The sequence below is a fragment of the Phaseolus vulgaris genome, chromosome 7 (genome assembly GCF_000499845.2).
Source record: "Phaseolus vulgaris cultivar G19833 chromosome 7, P. vulgaris v2.0, whole genome shotgun sequence".
In the NCBI taxonomy this organism is placed as follows: Eukaryota; Viridiplantae; Streptophyta; class Magnoliopsida; order Fabales; family Fabaceae; genus Phaseolus; species Phaseolus vulgaris.
The window spans coordinates 7,240,081-7,257,598 of record NC_023753.2 but is presented as its reverse complement, the minus strand read 5'-3'; the positions used below and the strand labels follow the sequence as shown (position 1 = coordinate 7,257,598).

The following is a 17,518-nucleotide window of genomic DNA, read 5'->3' as shown; positions in this document are numbered from 1 at the left end:
TAACCTAAAAGATACACTCCTATGATTTCAGGGAGTCACTACACACGTTCTAATGAACCGATTATCCAGCCCACACAGGTAAGGGCCTAAGTCAACCTATAAATAGAACTTATGAAGGGGGAAAATGTACGTTTTTCATATTTCTACTAGAGCATCGAAAATACTAGCACTGACTTGAGCGTCAGAGTGCAATCGCAGATACCCGACCGACGAAGCACACGCAGCAAGAGAAAGAACTAAAAGGAACTAGAATACCACAAACACGTCAACAAATTGTGTACCAAGTAGACAGGTATTACTTGGGCCCTATCATTCGTATAGGTACATAATCAATATGAATGATTTTTATGTGTGCATCAATGTCAATCAAGATGAAATGTTATATGTTTTTAAGCTTTGAAAAAAAGACAAGTAAGAAAGATTAATTCCATTCTCAATTTTCCCAATTCACTCATCCAAATTATTTACTTTGCTTTTATTTAATTTTCATGGGTTTGGAATTTAGGGGTCAATATCTTTCAAATCAAATTATTGCACATATTCTTAATGAATGCTACTATTAGAATTTTAAATAACTATTCATTGTGGGCTTGATATCCGTCCTTGGGGACCAATTATAACTTTTGGCATCGTTGCTGAAGAATAGTTTTGTTTAAAATTTGAAAGTATAATTTGCTAATTATTGTGAATATTTTTGAAAGTTTTTGTTTTTTTTAGATGTTCATATTTTTTTTATGTGAATATTTTCTAAATTTTTTTGTTTTTCTTAATTACTTTTTTATTTTGGTTAATGTATTTATTTTATTTAGTTTTTGTTTGGTGTATTTATTTTATTTTGTTTAAGAACTCGAAGACGAATCATTATTGTCTTTCCATGCAATATATTCTCTTTTAACTTTGCCTTTGTTCTCATATTTCCTGTTAGCACCTTTCTCTTCACTCACGGTATTTGGACATTCAACTTTGATGTGTATCTGTTTACCACACCCAAAATAAATATAATTAGCAGAATTAAAATAAGTTATTTTCTTGGAATTATACTTGTTTGAAGATTGTGCCTTATGCTGCTATTTTTTTTCAAAAACTTACCAAATTTCCTTATCAACAAGTTGAGAGTTTCACTGTCACTCACTTGAATCTTGATCAATCTTTTGTGCTGTAGCTTTTAGAGCAATGCTTTTCACATGTTTTTCATCACTCTCTTGATCATTTAGTCTGTTCATCTCAAGCTCATGCTCCTTATGCTTTCCAAATAAGGATGCAGTGGTCAGTGTAGTCAAGTCCTTCGATTCTGAAATGGCAGTGACCTTTGGTTGCCATGATCTGTCCAAGCATTTTAGGATCTTGATGTTCAATTCTTCTCATTCAAAGACTTTGCCTAGAACAATATGATGATTTACTATATGAGTAAATCTCTTATGCACATCTGAGATAGTTTCTCCCATTAGCATAGGAATGCTTCCTTACCCTCTTTATGTTTGTTGTTCTATCATGGGTCACTTCAAGGATGTATGATAGTTGTCGTTCTACTGTCAAATTAAAATATTTTCAGCGTAGACCTGTCTTACGCAAGAAAGATGATAGTATAATTGTGTTCAAATGACCCCAAGTTGTCTCCCAACGAATCAAATAGTGAAATCAGTAAATCAGCTTTAAGAATCCATCTACAAGCAATAAAAGTTAGCAATAACAATAATGATAAAAAAGAAGTTGAGATTGTTATGCAAAAAATATAAAAAAGATTAAAACAGAAAATAAAAAGTAATTGATCCCCAAGCTCTTCCACCATTGAATTCTTCACAAGTTCTCTAAATATTTGTCATTTCTCAATCCTCCAACAGGGCTAAAACAGATTGAACATGCGTCAATCTAATTCAATTGAAGCTCATCAATAAAACATGTGTCTATTAGTTTAATCAATACCCACTTTGTTTCATGCGTATACTCCATGAGAATGCTTATCTCCTCTCTCTTAAATCATGCGCCCAAGAAATTAATTAGAACAATGTGAACTAACTAAGAAACCAAAATTTAAGACAAGGAAGACTCTCAATCATGCATTCAAGTACAACCTCTCACAAAACAAATTTTTTAGAAGATTATAATATTAAAACAACTCTTATAGAGAACTAAAAAAGAAACTTTTATTGATCAAACCCTCATAACTCAATGAGAAATTACAAAGGAATCAACAAAAAAGGTTTAGCCTTCCATGTAGAGGCAAAACCAAAAAATTACAAATAAGAAAAGAAACTAAGAAAACCATATGAAGTTATCCCTTTCTCTTTGAAGCTTGTGTCCTTTTATAGGCTTTTCTGCTCCAAGGATATTGGGAAAATATTGTAGTTTAGATTTTGTTAACATTTTCCAACTTTCCATGATTCGTGTATCAAAGATTTGCTTTCAGTTCTGTTTCTAATATATTGTAACTTTTATTTCCTTCTTCTTCTCCCCAAACTGTGTTTTCTTTTTTTATTCAAATAAGCAACTTAGACTTTTGCGTCCACTCACAAATGTAGACACTTCCTTCATACCATTTACTTTAAAAACATAAAATTAACAAAAATAATAGTTAAGGTCCAAATAAACCCAATTATATGAATATTAATTAAAATAATTGATTTATTTATAATTATAGTTCAATAATCTATGATTAACGTTATTGAGTGTGAATAAATATATGTTCATCAATGTCCCACATCTCCTTTGCTGATACACACTAAGAAACCTTTAAAGATTCATCTGAAAGTAGAGGTTATGATGTTCTTTTCAATACAATCATATTGAGCCTTTTTTTCATTCACTCCCAGTCCATTGAGACCAAGGTTTTTCAATAAAAACATCACATTTTTCATTCTTAGAAATAAAAGGACCATTTGTGATAGCATCCTAGATTCCTCTATCAATTGACTCAACAAAAATTTTCATTCTAACTTTCCAAAATTGATAGTTCAAATCACACAACAATGGTGGTCTATTTATAGAAGCACCTTCCTCAAAGGTAGTTTTTCAGTCATTTTTCAAAAAGATTTAGGATCGAAATATGAGTATCTTTTCCAGAACTTGGCCCCTGATGTCAATTGTTAGAATGTGTGGCTAGAACAATAGGGGAGTGAATTGTTATCGCAAAATTTTCGTAAAGACTAGAGTTAGATTGAAAAGATCAATTAAATCAATCAATTGATTTATATGTTCAACTAATTATTTAACAGATTAACAGTTTTATGAAAAATATAAACCTATTGTTTTTACGAATCAACTAATTGTTTTATGCAGAACAAAATATAAAACAGATTATCAGTGTAGGGAAGAGAGAATCAGATAGAGAAATTTATATTGGTTCATCAAGAGCTACATTCAATCATCACCACACCACTGAGAATTCAATAATTTATAAAAACCAGATTACAAAACAATCAAGAGTGTTAATCTTGAACCCTTCAAAAACGCAGAACACTCTAAAAAACACAGTTTCCAAAAATAATATTTGAAATTGTTTTACAACACAATATAGATTAAAAGAATGAATTAGAATACACCTAAGATTTACACAATTGAAAAACAGTAGAACATAAAACCCAGAATCCTATTTACATAGAAGCAATGATCCAAGATGACAAGATTGATTCTCAAAGCTCTTTGATCTTCTCTTTGAAAATGTTTTCAATAAACTCTCTTCTTCTTCTTAGAAAAAGATCAAAAACCATACTTTATATAGATTTCAAAAGATGTTTTTTTTTCATGTCCAAAATAAATTTCAAAAAATGGTTAAAACAATTTGATCATTACATAAAATCTGTTAAAAGTATTTAAAAACAGTTTGAAAATCATAACAACATTATGTTAAAATTACTTAATTGATTTAAAAAAAAAACTATTTTGTTTTCATTTTCGGTTAAAATCACAACATAGAAAACCAGTTCACTTATTGAAATAACTGACTAATTTTGTTTTATAGAAAAGACAAAAGAAAACAAAACATTTATAAATCCTTTTAAAAACCTTAAGTGTTATTCAATTTGTTGTCGCATAAATCAACTTGTTGAAAAATTTGTTGTAGTCACCAAACTTGAATAGAAGCTTTTTGAACTGATTCAAAACACAAAACAATTATCTAAAATTAACATAGATTTGAAAAATAAAACTTTCAATTGAACTTGAATCATTACTAAGTTCAAATTAACAACTCAAAATTTATCTAACAGCACACACAACAACATATTCTTCAAGCTGAATTGAAAATCATATTATGTTCAACAATAACAACATTTTTAAACCTCTTAATCTTTTATATATACATGTACATAACACTTATCAACTTAAAAAAAAACATTAATTTCATCTATAAGGTTTTGTTTGGTTTAGAGGGTGTGGGGGAGTGGAAGTGTGAAGAAAGTTGAGGTTGTTTGGATCGAGGTATGTTAGAGTTGATGTGTGAGAAAAATTTATTGAAATTGGTGAGTGATGTGAATTATTTTTAATGTATAAATTGTAAGATTACAAATTTATCCTTGTGTATAAAAAAAAATAATTGTGTACATTTTAGTTAATTAAAATAATGTAAAATTTTAATTATAAATAAAAGAATATAAAATTAAAATAATAATAATTAATAATATTATTATTTAATAAATTTATTTAATTATTATTAATTTATTTAATTTATATTTATTATCATCATTTTAATTAAAATTATTATTTTATATATTAATTTTACATATTATTGTTATTTTAATATTTAAACATTTATATTGTGACAACGTAAAAAAAAAGCACAGAACCTACCCCCTCCACCACAGTTTCTTTTCTTTTTTTTCTCTTTCTCTCTCTCTCCATATTCTCTTCTCTCCCTCTCTCCTAATTTTCTCTCCCAAACTTCATCTATTTTAGAATCTGATCATACCACGCTGTAGCTGAGGAGTTAAGGAACATTTCTACCCGATCAAATTTTCAAATAGAGTAAGTTCATTTTTACTCTAAATATCCTTTGTTCTCTGTTTTTCCTTAGGATTTAGTCATCAATCTTGGTGGAGTCAGTTGAGAAGTTTAATCCTCTCAACTTATTCTACTATATACTAAATTTTTGTTCTGTTTGGATAACTTGCATTAGGCCTGTAAATCTTGAAGCTTATCCAAACTGTGGGGAATAAAATTCTAAAAGTTGCTTGGAAAGCAAGTAATTGAGGTAAGGTAAGCTAAATTTAATTTCTAATAGCACCCTAGGATAGAAGATCTGAATGCAGAAGGGACGTGGTCCCAATATTCAATTTTCTTGCAGGGATGTTGTGTTTTTATATATTAGGTTGTTTGTTTATATATTATTTAAATTTGTAAAAATATTATATTTTGATGGTTTAATATATAAGTGTTATTTTTTTATGTTAATTACACTTTTGAATATTGTGGATCACTTTTTGAATGATATTGTATGACGGAATGGTATGGAATTGAATTCATACATTTGGGATAATGTATGGACTGATGTTTGTTGTGTATTAAGTATTGATGCCTATGTGGTAACAGAGATCTCCGAGCTTCACTGATGATCTAAGTCACATAGACTAAGATATCAGGTGGTGAGAAGCTGATGGGGGAGTTCATGCACACCGTGACATATGAGATGCACGGCTTGGGTTGTATTGAACTTACCCTGATCCTTTCTGTTGGATTCGTTGGTAATCTTTGGATAAGGTGTTAGTCTCTGGTAGGACTTACTTAATACGGGTCTTCCGGAAGACGTTGTTTGTTGAATATTCTGGATGTGTAGATCCATGTGAGATCTATGTGATTGATTTATGTTGGAATTTGAAGAAGGTTGAATAATTGAGAAATTGGCCATGTAATTTGATTTTCTCTTTTAATTTAATTTCGTATATTATAAGATTTTATTTTCACTAGCTTACCCTTGCTTTTTGTGTTGTGTTTAAACTGCGATGACTGTACTATGTACACGAGCAGATGACCATACAGGTGCAGGAAAGCCTTAGAGGTTTCAGAGTTTTATTTTGAGCTATAGATATGTAAATATTTGTATTTCTATAAGTCATAATCTTATAATAGTTAGATGTTATTTTTTGGGTGTTACATATATTATTAATATTAATAAAAAATTTATTGTTATAAATATATAAATATTTATAATATTATTATTTATTTTATTATTATATTATATTATTATAAAGATTTGAGAATGAAATTCATATTGTTTACTTTATGAGAATGAAGTTTATTAATATATATTTACTTAAACTTGTTTATTATGTCGGATAAAATTGTAAATTACATGTGCTTAGGTGTCTTTCTCGTTGTTTCTGTGCAGTGACTTGCTGTGAGGAGGAGAAACGATTTTACTATTTATGTTTGTATACTTACTGTAACACCCCATAATTTACATATAACTATTACAATAAACGTTCTACCAGTTTCTATACAAACTTGGAGTTTTTCAAAACATTCCTAATACATGATTAGGATTTATAGAAATACAAATATTTACATATCCACAGCTCAAAATAAAACTCTGTAACCTCTAAGGCTCTCCTGCACCTGTATGGTCATCTGCTCATGTACATAGTACCGTCATCGCAGTTCAAACACAGCAAGAAAAGCAAGGGTAAGCTACTGAAAATAGAATTTTATAATATACACACTTAAATCCAAAGAGAAAACCAAGTTACATGATCAATTTCTCAAATTACACAATCTTCTTCAATTCCCAACATTAAAACAATCACATAGATCTCACATGGATCTACACATCCAAAATATTCAACAAACAACGTCTTCCGGAAGACCCGTATTAAGTAAGTCCTACCAGAGACTAACACCTGATCCAAAGATTACCAGCGAATCCAACAGAAAGGATCAGGTAAGTTCAATACAACCCAAGCCGTGCATCTCATATGTCACGGTGTGCATGAACTCCCCCATCAGCTTCTCACCACCTGATATCTTAGTCTATGTGACTTAGATCATCAGTGAAGCTCGGAGATCTCTGTTACCACATAGGCATCAATACTTAATACACAACAAACATCAGTCCATACATTATCCCGACATCAATACTTAATATACAACAAACATCAGTCCATACATTATCCCAAATGTATGAATTCAATTTCATACCATTTCGTCATACAATATCATTCAAAAAGTTATCCACAATATTCAAAAGTTTATTTGACATAAAAAAAAAATACACTTTAATACTAAATCATCAAAACCCAATATTTCCACAAATTTAAATAATATATAAACAAACACACAATATATAAACAAATAACACCCATGCAAGAGAAATTCAATATTGGGACCACGTCCCTTCCGCATTCAAATATTCTATCCTAGGGTGCTATTAAAAATTAAATTTAGCTTCCCTTACCTCAATTGCTTGCTTTTCAAGCAACTTTTAGAATTTTATTCCCCACCGTTTGCATAAGCTTCAAGATTTATGGGCCTAATGCAAATTATCCAAACAGAACAAAATTTCAGTATATAATAGAATAAGTTGAGAGGATTAAACTTCTCAACTGATCCCACCAAGATTGATAATTAAATCCTAGGGAAAACAGAGAACAAAGGATATTTAGAGTAAAAATGAACTTACTCTGTTTGAAAATCTGATCGGGTAGAAATGTTCTTTAACTCCTCTGCTACAACGTGGTATGATCAGATTCTAAAATAGATGAAAATTGGGAGAGAAATTAAGAGAGAGGGAGAGAAAAGAATTGGAGAGAGAGAGAGAGAGAAAGAAGAAAAGATGCTACTGTGGTGTGAAGAAGAATGTGGCACGCTGTTTCTGTTTCTTTAAAAAAAAGGTGTCGTTACACTTACTCTCCTTTCGGCCATCATCCTTGAACCAAACATGAATCATCTTCTCCTTTATATCGTCGCATACAAGATTGGGTCTGAAGCAAATGGACTTTAAAAGTTGTTTGAGGTACAAAATATCGTTAGAGTAAAATTAAATAGAAAAAAAAAAGTGGTTTGTTAGGGTTTTTTTGTTGAAAAAGAATTTTAACTTAACGATAATTTCTATATAGAACAATTATTCACTCACTTGAGTGAGAATAATCCATATGAAAGAGATTTATTTTTGTTCCTAATTCGCTTGAGTAAGAAATCTCCCAAATGAAAAAAAAAATTATCATCCTCTTATTTTCGCTTCATGTAAAATATCAAAAGAAACATTATACGAGAAATTAAAAAAAAATTCAAAACTTACTCCACAAAAAGTTGTTGTATCATTTCTAAAATTTTAAACAATTGAACAATAATTTCACATGAATTAAATGTAACGTGGAAGTCATTTAAATATTTTGAAAAATATTTTTCATTCTCATATTTGAATAGATAGATAATGTTTATATAAATTTATATATATATATATATATATATATATATATATATATATATATATATACTAATCATGTGTTTGTTAGTTTTGTATATTATATATTTTGAAAAAAGTAATCTAATCAATAATTTATTTTTCAATTTTGAAATATTATTTCGAAGCTTAACCCAATAATATCATAAATATGTAAATTCTTACAGCAAAATTTAGCAGCAAAAACTACTACAATACGAAACTAAAGTAAGAAAAAAATACCGAAGAATAGTTCAAAGAGTATTTTTAATAAACTAATTTAATATTATATAAATGCAAAATATTTATAACATCTTAAGAAAATATCATTTGTCAGTTGAATTAACACTATATTTGTTTCTCAGCTATTATGACTGTCAAATTAAAAAAAAAAAAAAAAACAGTCCATGGCTCGTCGCAATCTTTACGTTGTCGTTCAACTCTCCAAATATATGATAAAAATTTACATCCTATCTAATAAATTTTAAACATAACATTATTTATATATACATATATATGTGATTTAAAAAGTTAAATATTACTGTAATCATTAAAAATATATATTAATTAAGACTTAAGTTTTTTTTAATTTGATATACTAAAAATAAATAAAGTAATAAAATATATAATTATAAAATATATAATTAAGACTTAAGTGCATAGACAAGGATTGGGGTCCCAAACCTTTTAGAACTATTGATGCTTGGTTCTTAGAGAGAGGTTTTTTGGGGATGGTGGAGGGTAAGTGGAGGTCCTATGAGGGCCAAGGAAATGTCATAAAGGTGCTCAAGGAGAAGTTTAAACTCCTTAAACTGGATCTAAAAGTATGGAATAAAGACGTTTTTGGGAACTTGAATTCTACAAAGCAGTCATTATTGCAAGACATTGAAAACCTGGATTGTCAGGATAGTCGAGGCTGTTTGGATGAGAGTTAGAAGAAGCTTAGATCAGATTTGGTAAGGAGGCTTTGGGAGAATGAAGCAAAGATTGAATCCCTTCTACGTCAAAAGGCTAGAACTAATTGGCTTAAATATGGTAACTCCTGCACAAGGTTCTTTCACTCGTCTTTAAGATGGAGAAGGCTTAAGAATGAAGTGAAGGGTGTTGATTTAGGGGGTTTATGGTGTGAGGAACCATGCACTATTCGGCATGAAGCAAAGAATCTGTTTGAATCCAGATTTAAAGCAACGAAGGACCTTGGGGTGAGTATGGATGGGGTTGAGTTTAATTCTTTATCGCCAGAAGTAAGCCTGAGTATGATTAAGGCCTTTAGTGAGGAAGAAATCAAGGCAGCTGTATGGCAATGTGAGGGTATGAAGAGTCCTGGCCCAGACAGCTTCAATTTCAACTTCATCAAGAAGAGTTGGAATATTCTAAAATCTGATTTTGTAGCAGCGTTGAAGTGCTTTCATGAAACAGATGTAATCCCGAAGGGGTGCAATGCTTCATTCATAGCATTAGTACCTAAAGTACGGGACCCGTGTAACCTTCATTAGTTTAGACCCATATCCCTAGTGGGTGCCATCTACAAAGTCATCTCAAAAGTTTTAGCAGGGCAAATAAAGAAAGTTCTACCTGCTCTTGTAGATGGTAGTCAATCGGCTTTCATTGAAGGAAGAGATCTGGTAGACAATGTGCTTTTGGCAAATGAGGTGATCGAAGATATTAGAAGGAGAGGGAAGAGGGGTCTGTGCTTCAAGGTAGATTTTGAAAAAGCATATGATTCTATCATATGGGAATTCCTGTACGACATGCTTCGAAGGTTGGGTTTTCATAATGTTTGGATAAATTGGATTAGAGGATGCATGGAATCAGCCACAGTATCAGTACTTGTCAACGGAAGTCCCACGGAGGAGTTTAAACCCACTAGAGGGTTAAGGCAGGGCGATCCCATAGCACCTTTTCTCTTTATAGTGGTGGCGGAAGGCCTAGATGGACTTGTTCGACAAGCAATGAAAGCGAATCTTCTATCCGGAGTTAAGGTGGGAAACAAGGAGGTAGAGGTGTCTTTTCTCCAGTTTGCAGATGACACTCTCTTCTTTTGTGAGGAATCATGGAGCAATGTGGTTGTAATGAAGTCTATCTTAAGGGGTTTTGAGGTAGCATCAAGGCTGAAGATCAACTTCCACAAATCAAGCCTAGCAGGTGTAAATGTGCAGTCTTTTAACCTCCTTTGCTATTCAAAGTTTTTGAACTGTAATCAATCGGGAATACCTTTCAAATACTTGGGATTAGAAGTGGGAGGGAATCCAAGGAAGAAAGCGTTTTGGGAGCCTGTTCTCAACAAACTCAAAGCAAGGCTAAGTGTGTGGAAGGGGCGGTTCTTATCAATGGCAGGAAGGATGTGTGTTATAAAGTCTGTTCTCAATGCAATCCCCCTTTTCTATCTTTCAGTTTTCAAAGCGCCAGAGTCAATCTACAAAAGCATCATAAGTATTCAAAGGCAGTTTCTGTGGGGATGGGGCAAGGAAAATAGGCCTATTGCATGGGTAAGTTGGGAAGATCTTTGTAAAAAGAAAGAGGAGGGAGGGTTGGGGTTAAAAGACATTAGAAAGTTCAACTTTGCTCTCTTAGGAAAGTGGAGATGGAGGTTTATGTCTCAAGAAAAAGGGAAGTGGAAGGAGGTGTTAGAGTCAAAGTATGGGGTGGAACTAGTAAGTCCCCATCTACCAGTAAAATACCAATCATGGTGGTGGAGAGATCTAGTAAAGGTGTGTAGGGAGGGAGGTGGTGAAGGATGGTTCCAGAAGGAGATACACTGGAAATTAGGTAGGGGGGATAAGGTGAGGTTCTAGGAGGATGTGTGGGTTGGTGACACAAGCCTCAAATTCTTGTTCCAGAGACTATATTCGGTGTCGGTTAATCAGGAGTACAAAGTGGAAGATGTAGGGGTGTGGGAAAGTTCAGAATGGAAATGGAGGCTAGAATGGAGACGAGATAGATTCGAATGGGAATCGGAGCTGGAAGTAAACTTTGTCGAATATCTTGCAAGGGCTGATGTAAAGCAAGCCAAGAATGATATCCGAGTCTAGGGGACAGAGGATCTGGAGACATACTCAGTCAATGCAGCTTACAATACCTTGTCTAATGGAAACGGAGGCACGTATCATGCAGCTTTCGAGTCATTATGGAGAGCAAAAGCGTTTCCCACTGTTTTGTCAACAACTTGGAGGGTGTTTGTCAATAGGATCCCAACTAGGGAGGCGCTAAGTAGAAGAGGCGTTCATATGAGTTTTGTAGTTTGTGTGCTATGTGAAGATAATGAGGAATCTTGCAAGCACTTGTTCTTAGAATGTGTGTATGCACAACAGGTGTGGTCTTTATGTCTCAAATGGTTAGGTATCACGTTAGTCCAACACAACGACCTTAAGGACCACTTTGTGAGTTTCCACGTAGCCCAAAGCAGTAGTAAGCAAAATTTGGTCCTCAAAGGAATTTGGGCCGCTATCGTGAGGTGTATTTGGGATCAGAGAAACTCAATTTTGTTTAAACAACAAGTTGTTGATGCTGAAGAGATTCTGCAGATGGCACAACTCAAGTCATGGTTGTGGATGAAGCATAAAGCTGCCTTCCATTCTTATTCGTTTGAGGATTGGTTACTTAACCCGTTTGTTTGTATTAAAAGTATAAAATAGAAGGGCACCACTATGTAGACTGAGGTCGGTGTGGGAGCTTCTAAAAGGAGAGGAGATGGTTTCAGGGTGATGTGATCAAGAGGTTTTGGGTACCAAGTTTGATCTGAACATGTAGGTGCCTAAATTTGGTTCGTGTTGGAGGTCAAAAGTATATGTCTGGTTCTATTTTGGTAGTTCGGATTGTTGTCACCATGGTAAACACTTATAACAGTTGAAGAACAGGAGATCAGATAATGGGAAGTAAGGGGCGATGTCGATGAGGTATGGGCTGAGCTGCTGGTGTATGGTCAAGAGAAAGGAGCGCAGTTGAGAAGGCCAACATGATCGCCGGTCAATGAAGCGGCGATCTCTGAAGTTATGCATCATCGCCATTTTTGAAGAACAAAAGTTCAGATATTGGAAGTGAGGGGCGATGTGGATGAGGACACGTGGAAAGCCAACATGATCGCCGGTCGATAAAGCGGCGTTCTCCATGCATGCGTAGTCGGTGGTCGCCGAAGTTATGCATCATCGCCGTTTTTAAAGAACAGAAGATCAGAGATTGGAAGTGAGGGGCGATGTGGATGAGGACACGTGGTCAAGACAAAGGAGTGCAGTCGAGAAGGCCAACATGATCGTCGGACGATAAAGCGGCGTTCTCCATGCGTGCGTAGTCGGTGGTCGCCGAAGTTCGATGAAGCGGCGATCTCCATGCGTGTGTAGTTGATGGTCGCCGAAGTTATGCATCATCGCCGTTTTTGAAGAACAGAAGTTCAGATATTGGAAGTGAGGGGCGATGTGGATGAGGACACGTGGAAAGCCAACATGATCGCCAGTCGATAAAGCGGCGTTCTCCATGCGTGCGTAGTCGGTGGTCACCGAAGTTATGCATCATCGCCGTTTTTGAAGAACAGAAGATCAGAGATTGGAAGTGAGGGGCGATGTGGATGAGGACACGTGGAAAGCCAACATGATCGTCGGTCGATAAAGCGGCGTTCTCCATGCGTGCGTAGTCGGTGGTCGCCGAAGTTATGTATCATCGTCGTACTTGAAGAACAGAAGATCAGATAACCGGTAATCGCCGTGGTAGGCACATCGCCGGGTTTTCCAGAAAGCCTAATTGAAGTTGTTGGAGGTTTACGTATAAAACTGAAGAACTTGGCAAGGGTAATTTATGTTCGCTATTATAGGAGGTTGAGAGAGGCAGCACTAGCCAATGGGTGTGGAGGTTGCAGAAAGTTCACTCTTCAAGTAGCAGTCAAACTGGTGGGAGGACCTAATGGTGTTATGGTGGTGTGAAATTGTTGTTTAGTGTTTTGAAGCAGTCCAGCATTACAATAGTAGTAGTATGGGGCTGTTTTTATGATATATCTTTTTTCCCTCATGTTTTGGGATGCCTCTTGGAGGTCCTAAAAAACAGGGTTTGGGTTATGTAAAGGGTTGGGATACCTCTTTTGTATCCCCTTAATTTAACTTAATTCTTTGTTGATCAAAAAAAATATATATAATTAAATATTTTTTTTCAGTTGCAAATTTCAATCAAGTAATTTATCTAATGTTAATTAAGATAATTATATTTTTATTTTATTTTTTTACAACATAATTTATGACAATATAAAAGTAAAAAAATAGATGTAAAATTAAAAAATTATTAAAAAAATATGTGATAAAAATATTTTAATAGATTAATACTTGTTAACAATTTCAAAATTTTAAAAAGGAAATTTCGTTCTAAAAGGTTTTAAGTAACATCCAATATAAAAAAATAAACATATAATTGTATATATATGAGAAAAATCACAAGAGTAAAATTGCAAATAAAAAGTTTAAAAAATATTCAAATAGACATAAATGGAATCATAACATATTTGGAAGTCTTTATTTAAAAAAAATATATGATTTTTTATTGAAAGTTGGACCTTTTGTTGTGAAGTTTGATGGGGAACCAGAGTAATGCATAAAGAAGAGTTGGTTATTGGAAACGTGGGTATGAAGCTTAAATATATATTTGGTGATTGGTTTATATTGCAGTAATCCTGAAAGATGCCACCTCTTAATCCTTTTATCTTTCTTCACTTAACTAATTAAAATAAATTACTCACAATATATTGTTGCATTCTTTTCCTGTATTATTAGGTAAATTCCTACACCTTAGAACCTTCTGATATGCCTCCAATTTTATTTTTTTTAAATTACCATTCAATTCATTAATCAGTTACATTAAAAAAAACAAATTCAGAATAGAATTTAAAAAAATGATAAAAATAAATTGTATATTATGTATTATAGTTCTTTTTTAAAAAAAGAAATGCACATATGGTAGTGATAAAAAAAATACAAATATAAAATAATGATAAAAAAAATGAGAATACACATGTTAATATTTAAAAAATAAAAATACACATCATCACACTTTCCGATCCCAAAACCACCACAATGAAAGAAAAGAAAAAGCTTAAAGAAGAAGAAAAACTCAAACCATAGAAGAAAAAAAAGATTGATTAATATATTCATCATTTTTCTTTTACATATTATTTATTGCTTTTCAATTTTGACATATTCAAAATTATTTTTGTATATATATTAAATTTCTATCATCATGGAACTTGAGCAGAACAGAAAAATGTGGATACAAAAGTGCAGCAGCGCGTCTGTTTCCGCTAGTATATATAATATATAAAATTGCTTTCAATTTATTTCAATTTAAATGTTGTTCTTACAAAATAATAAATATAATATATTTCTAATGTTATTTCTAAATATAATATACTACACCACATATATTATAAACATATATAAATACATATATTTTACTTTTTAATATTTTATAGTGATAGAATTCGATTTTGATAACTAAATTAGACCATGGATTCAAAATATCACGTTTGACTGAATAAAATCATATTACCTAAATTGAATTATTTAACGAACATTGATAGTTTGTCGGGAAAATATAAAAATAGGTTGTTAATGGGTGATGTAAAGTTAATAATTAATAACTAAATCCTACAAATATACTAAACAACTAAAAAAAGGAAAACGACACATTTAGATAGTCATGTGCGTGTTATAGTTGCTAATAACATTAACGGTTTTGGATCCTTGCTACTCTAATATAAATAAATTCAAAATATGCTAGAAATTAATTCAAGAACACGAGTTGAAGTGTGGTACAATTAGCAAGTACACAAAATATGAAGTTCTCTACGATCATATTGTTGTTATCTTTTTTTATTGTAATTAACTTTGTTTTAACTCAATCAGCAAATCTTGATATATCAAAATTTGGAGGAAAACCAAATACAGATATAGCCAAGGTATGATAATGAATCAAAAAGAAATTCACATTGTTTGATGGAAGAAAACCTATTTCATCACAAATCATGGGATTTTTTTTTCGTTCTTATTGCAATATTTTTGAATAATTTGTTACTTTCATATTCTTAAGGCTTTAACAAGTGCTTGGGCTGAAGCATGTGCATCGACATCTGCGGTAAAAATTGTGATTCCAAGTGGGACATATCAAATGACCCATGTAGAGGTAAAAGGTCCTTGCAAAGCTCCTATTGAAATTCAAGTTGATGGCACACTCAAAGCACCTGAAAAGCCAGAGGCAGTTGGCGGTGACCAATGGCTTAGGATTGGCTATGTTAACTCTTTAACCATATCTGGTAAAGGAGTTTTTGATGGTCAAGGTGCAACTGCTTGGAAGCAAAATGAATGTGCAAAAAAATTTGATTGCAAACAACTTGGCATGGTAAATGAATATTATTTTCAAAATTCATATAAGATGTAACATAACTTGCACACTTATCGAAAATAGTTTTCATTCACTTTTCTATTCTTTTATCAAATGTCAACAGAACTTCGGTTTTAATTTCATCAATAATTCAATAGTTCGTGACATTACTAGCAAGGATAGCAAACACTTTCATGTCAATGTTTTGGGTTGCAACAATTTCACATTCGACGGATTTAAAGTAAGTGCTCCAGGTGATAGCCACAACACCGATGGCATCCACATTGGAAGATCCACCGGTGTGAATGTTCTTAATACAGACATTGCCACTGGAGATGATTGTGTCTCATTGGGTGACGGTAGCAGACAGGTACTTATCCAAAATGTGAATTGTGGACCTGGTCATGGTATTAGTATTGGAAGCCTTGGAAAGTACAAGGAAGAAGAGCCTGTTGAAGGTGTTACAGTTAAGGGTTGCACTTTGAAAGGAACTACGAATGGAGTGAGGATTAAGACATGGCCTAACGAGCCAGGAACAATTACAGTTAATGACATGAAATTTGAAGATATTACCATGGATAATGTGCAGAACCCTGTCATCATAGACCAAGAGTATTGTCCAAACAACCAATGCTCCAAAGGGGTACTTAGTCTCCTATCCATTCATGCACATGTTGATGTTATTATTTAAGTAACAAAATATTTCATACACTAAAGTGGCTTAAAAGACTAATTTTCATCTCATTTTTTTTATTGTTGTGGTGATTCAGACTCCATCAAAAGTAAAGATAAGCAAAGTTTCCATCAAGGGTATTAAGGGAACTTCAGCAACTAAAGAAGGAATTATTCTTGCTTGTAGTAGTGGTGTTCCATGTGAGGGTGTTGAGATAGGTGATGTTACGCTCACATACAATGGAGCTCCGGTAACCGCTACATGTACTAATGTCAAGCCAACAATAACAGGGAAAGCCCCTGCTTGCGGTGAAGCTGCTACTGATACAAAGGAAAGTGATTCTGCTACTGATAAAAAATCAAGTGATTCTGCTACTGATAAAAAATCAAGTGATTCGGCTACTGATAAAAAAGAGAGCACTGATAAAAAAACTGATAAAAAAGCAAAGCAGTGATAAAAAACAGAACAATGATAAGAAAACAAAAAGTGTAATGCAAATTTGTTTAAACAATTTATATTTACAAAATTTCATTTCTTTTAAGAGTTAGAAAGGCATCCCATTGAATGAGGAGAACAGTGAAATAAATTAGTTGTATTTTTTTTAATAAACATTGTATAATTATTGTGTATGTAATTAGTCTTTAATAGTAATTTTTCTATTCTTATAACTCTCTATTTGTAATATTTCTAAAACTCCTATCAATACTTGTGGTTAAAGAAAGGTTCTTTGGAGAGTTTAAACTATAGGTGTAAGTCGTGAATATATAACTTTTGACCTACTATTTAATTGGACTATGCCAATAAAAATTAACTTCACGTTCTCTTGTGCTGAAATAAGATTGGTTTGAAAAGTTTGAACTAATGGAGCTCCGGTTAAAAAACAAAGTGATTCTGCTACTTAAAAAATCAAGTGATTCTACTACTGAAAAAGAGAGCACTGATAAAAAAAAACAAAGCACTGATAAAAAAACAAAATGAATAATGCAAATTTGTTTAAAAAAATTATATTTAAAATATTTTATTTCTTTTAATAGTGAGAAAGGTATCTCATTGAATATGGAGAACAATGAAATAAATTAATTGTAATTTTGTTAATAAATAGTGAACAATTATTATGTACGTAA

The 17,518-nt window shown here is 32.5% G+C and overlaps 1 protein-coding gene across 1 annotated transcript; it reads left to right on the top strand.

Annotated features, from left to right (window-relative positions):
- The first annotated feature begins 15,126 nt into the window (after nucleotides 1–15,126).
- Nucleotides 15,127–17,126, top strand: LOC137828259 (polygalacturonase-like). Its single transcript, XM_068634748.1, has 4 exons — nucleotides 15,127–15,299; nucleotides 15,431–15,739; nucleotides 15,846–16,364; nucleotides 16,492–17,126. The coding sequence occupies exons 1-4, from the start codon at nucleotides 15,177–15,179 to the stop codon at nucleotides 16,846–16,848; spliced, it is 1,308 nt and encodes a 435-aa protein (XP_068490849.1). The 5' UTR covers nucleotides 15,127–15,176; the 3' UTR covers nucleotides 16,849–17,126.
- Nucleotides 17,127–17,518: the final 392 nt, after the last annotated feature.

Bases quoted from the DNA above. Each gene is read 5' to 3' on its own strand.
- LOC137828259 (XM_068634748.1), top strand. From the start codon at position 15,177: ATGAAGTTCTCTACGATCATATTGTTGTTATCTTTTTTTATTGTAATT. The intron at 15,300-15,430 runs GTATGATAATGA...CATATTCTTAAG, and splicing joins CAAATACAGATATAGCCAAG to GCTTTAACAAGTGCTTGGGC. The intron at 15,740-15,845 runs GTAAATGAATAT...AAATGTCAACAG, and splicing joins ATTGCAAACAACTTGGCATG to AACTTCGGTTTTAATTTCAT.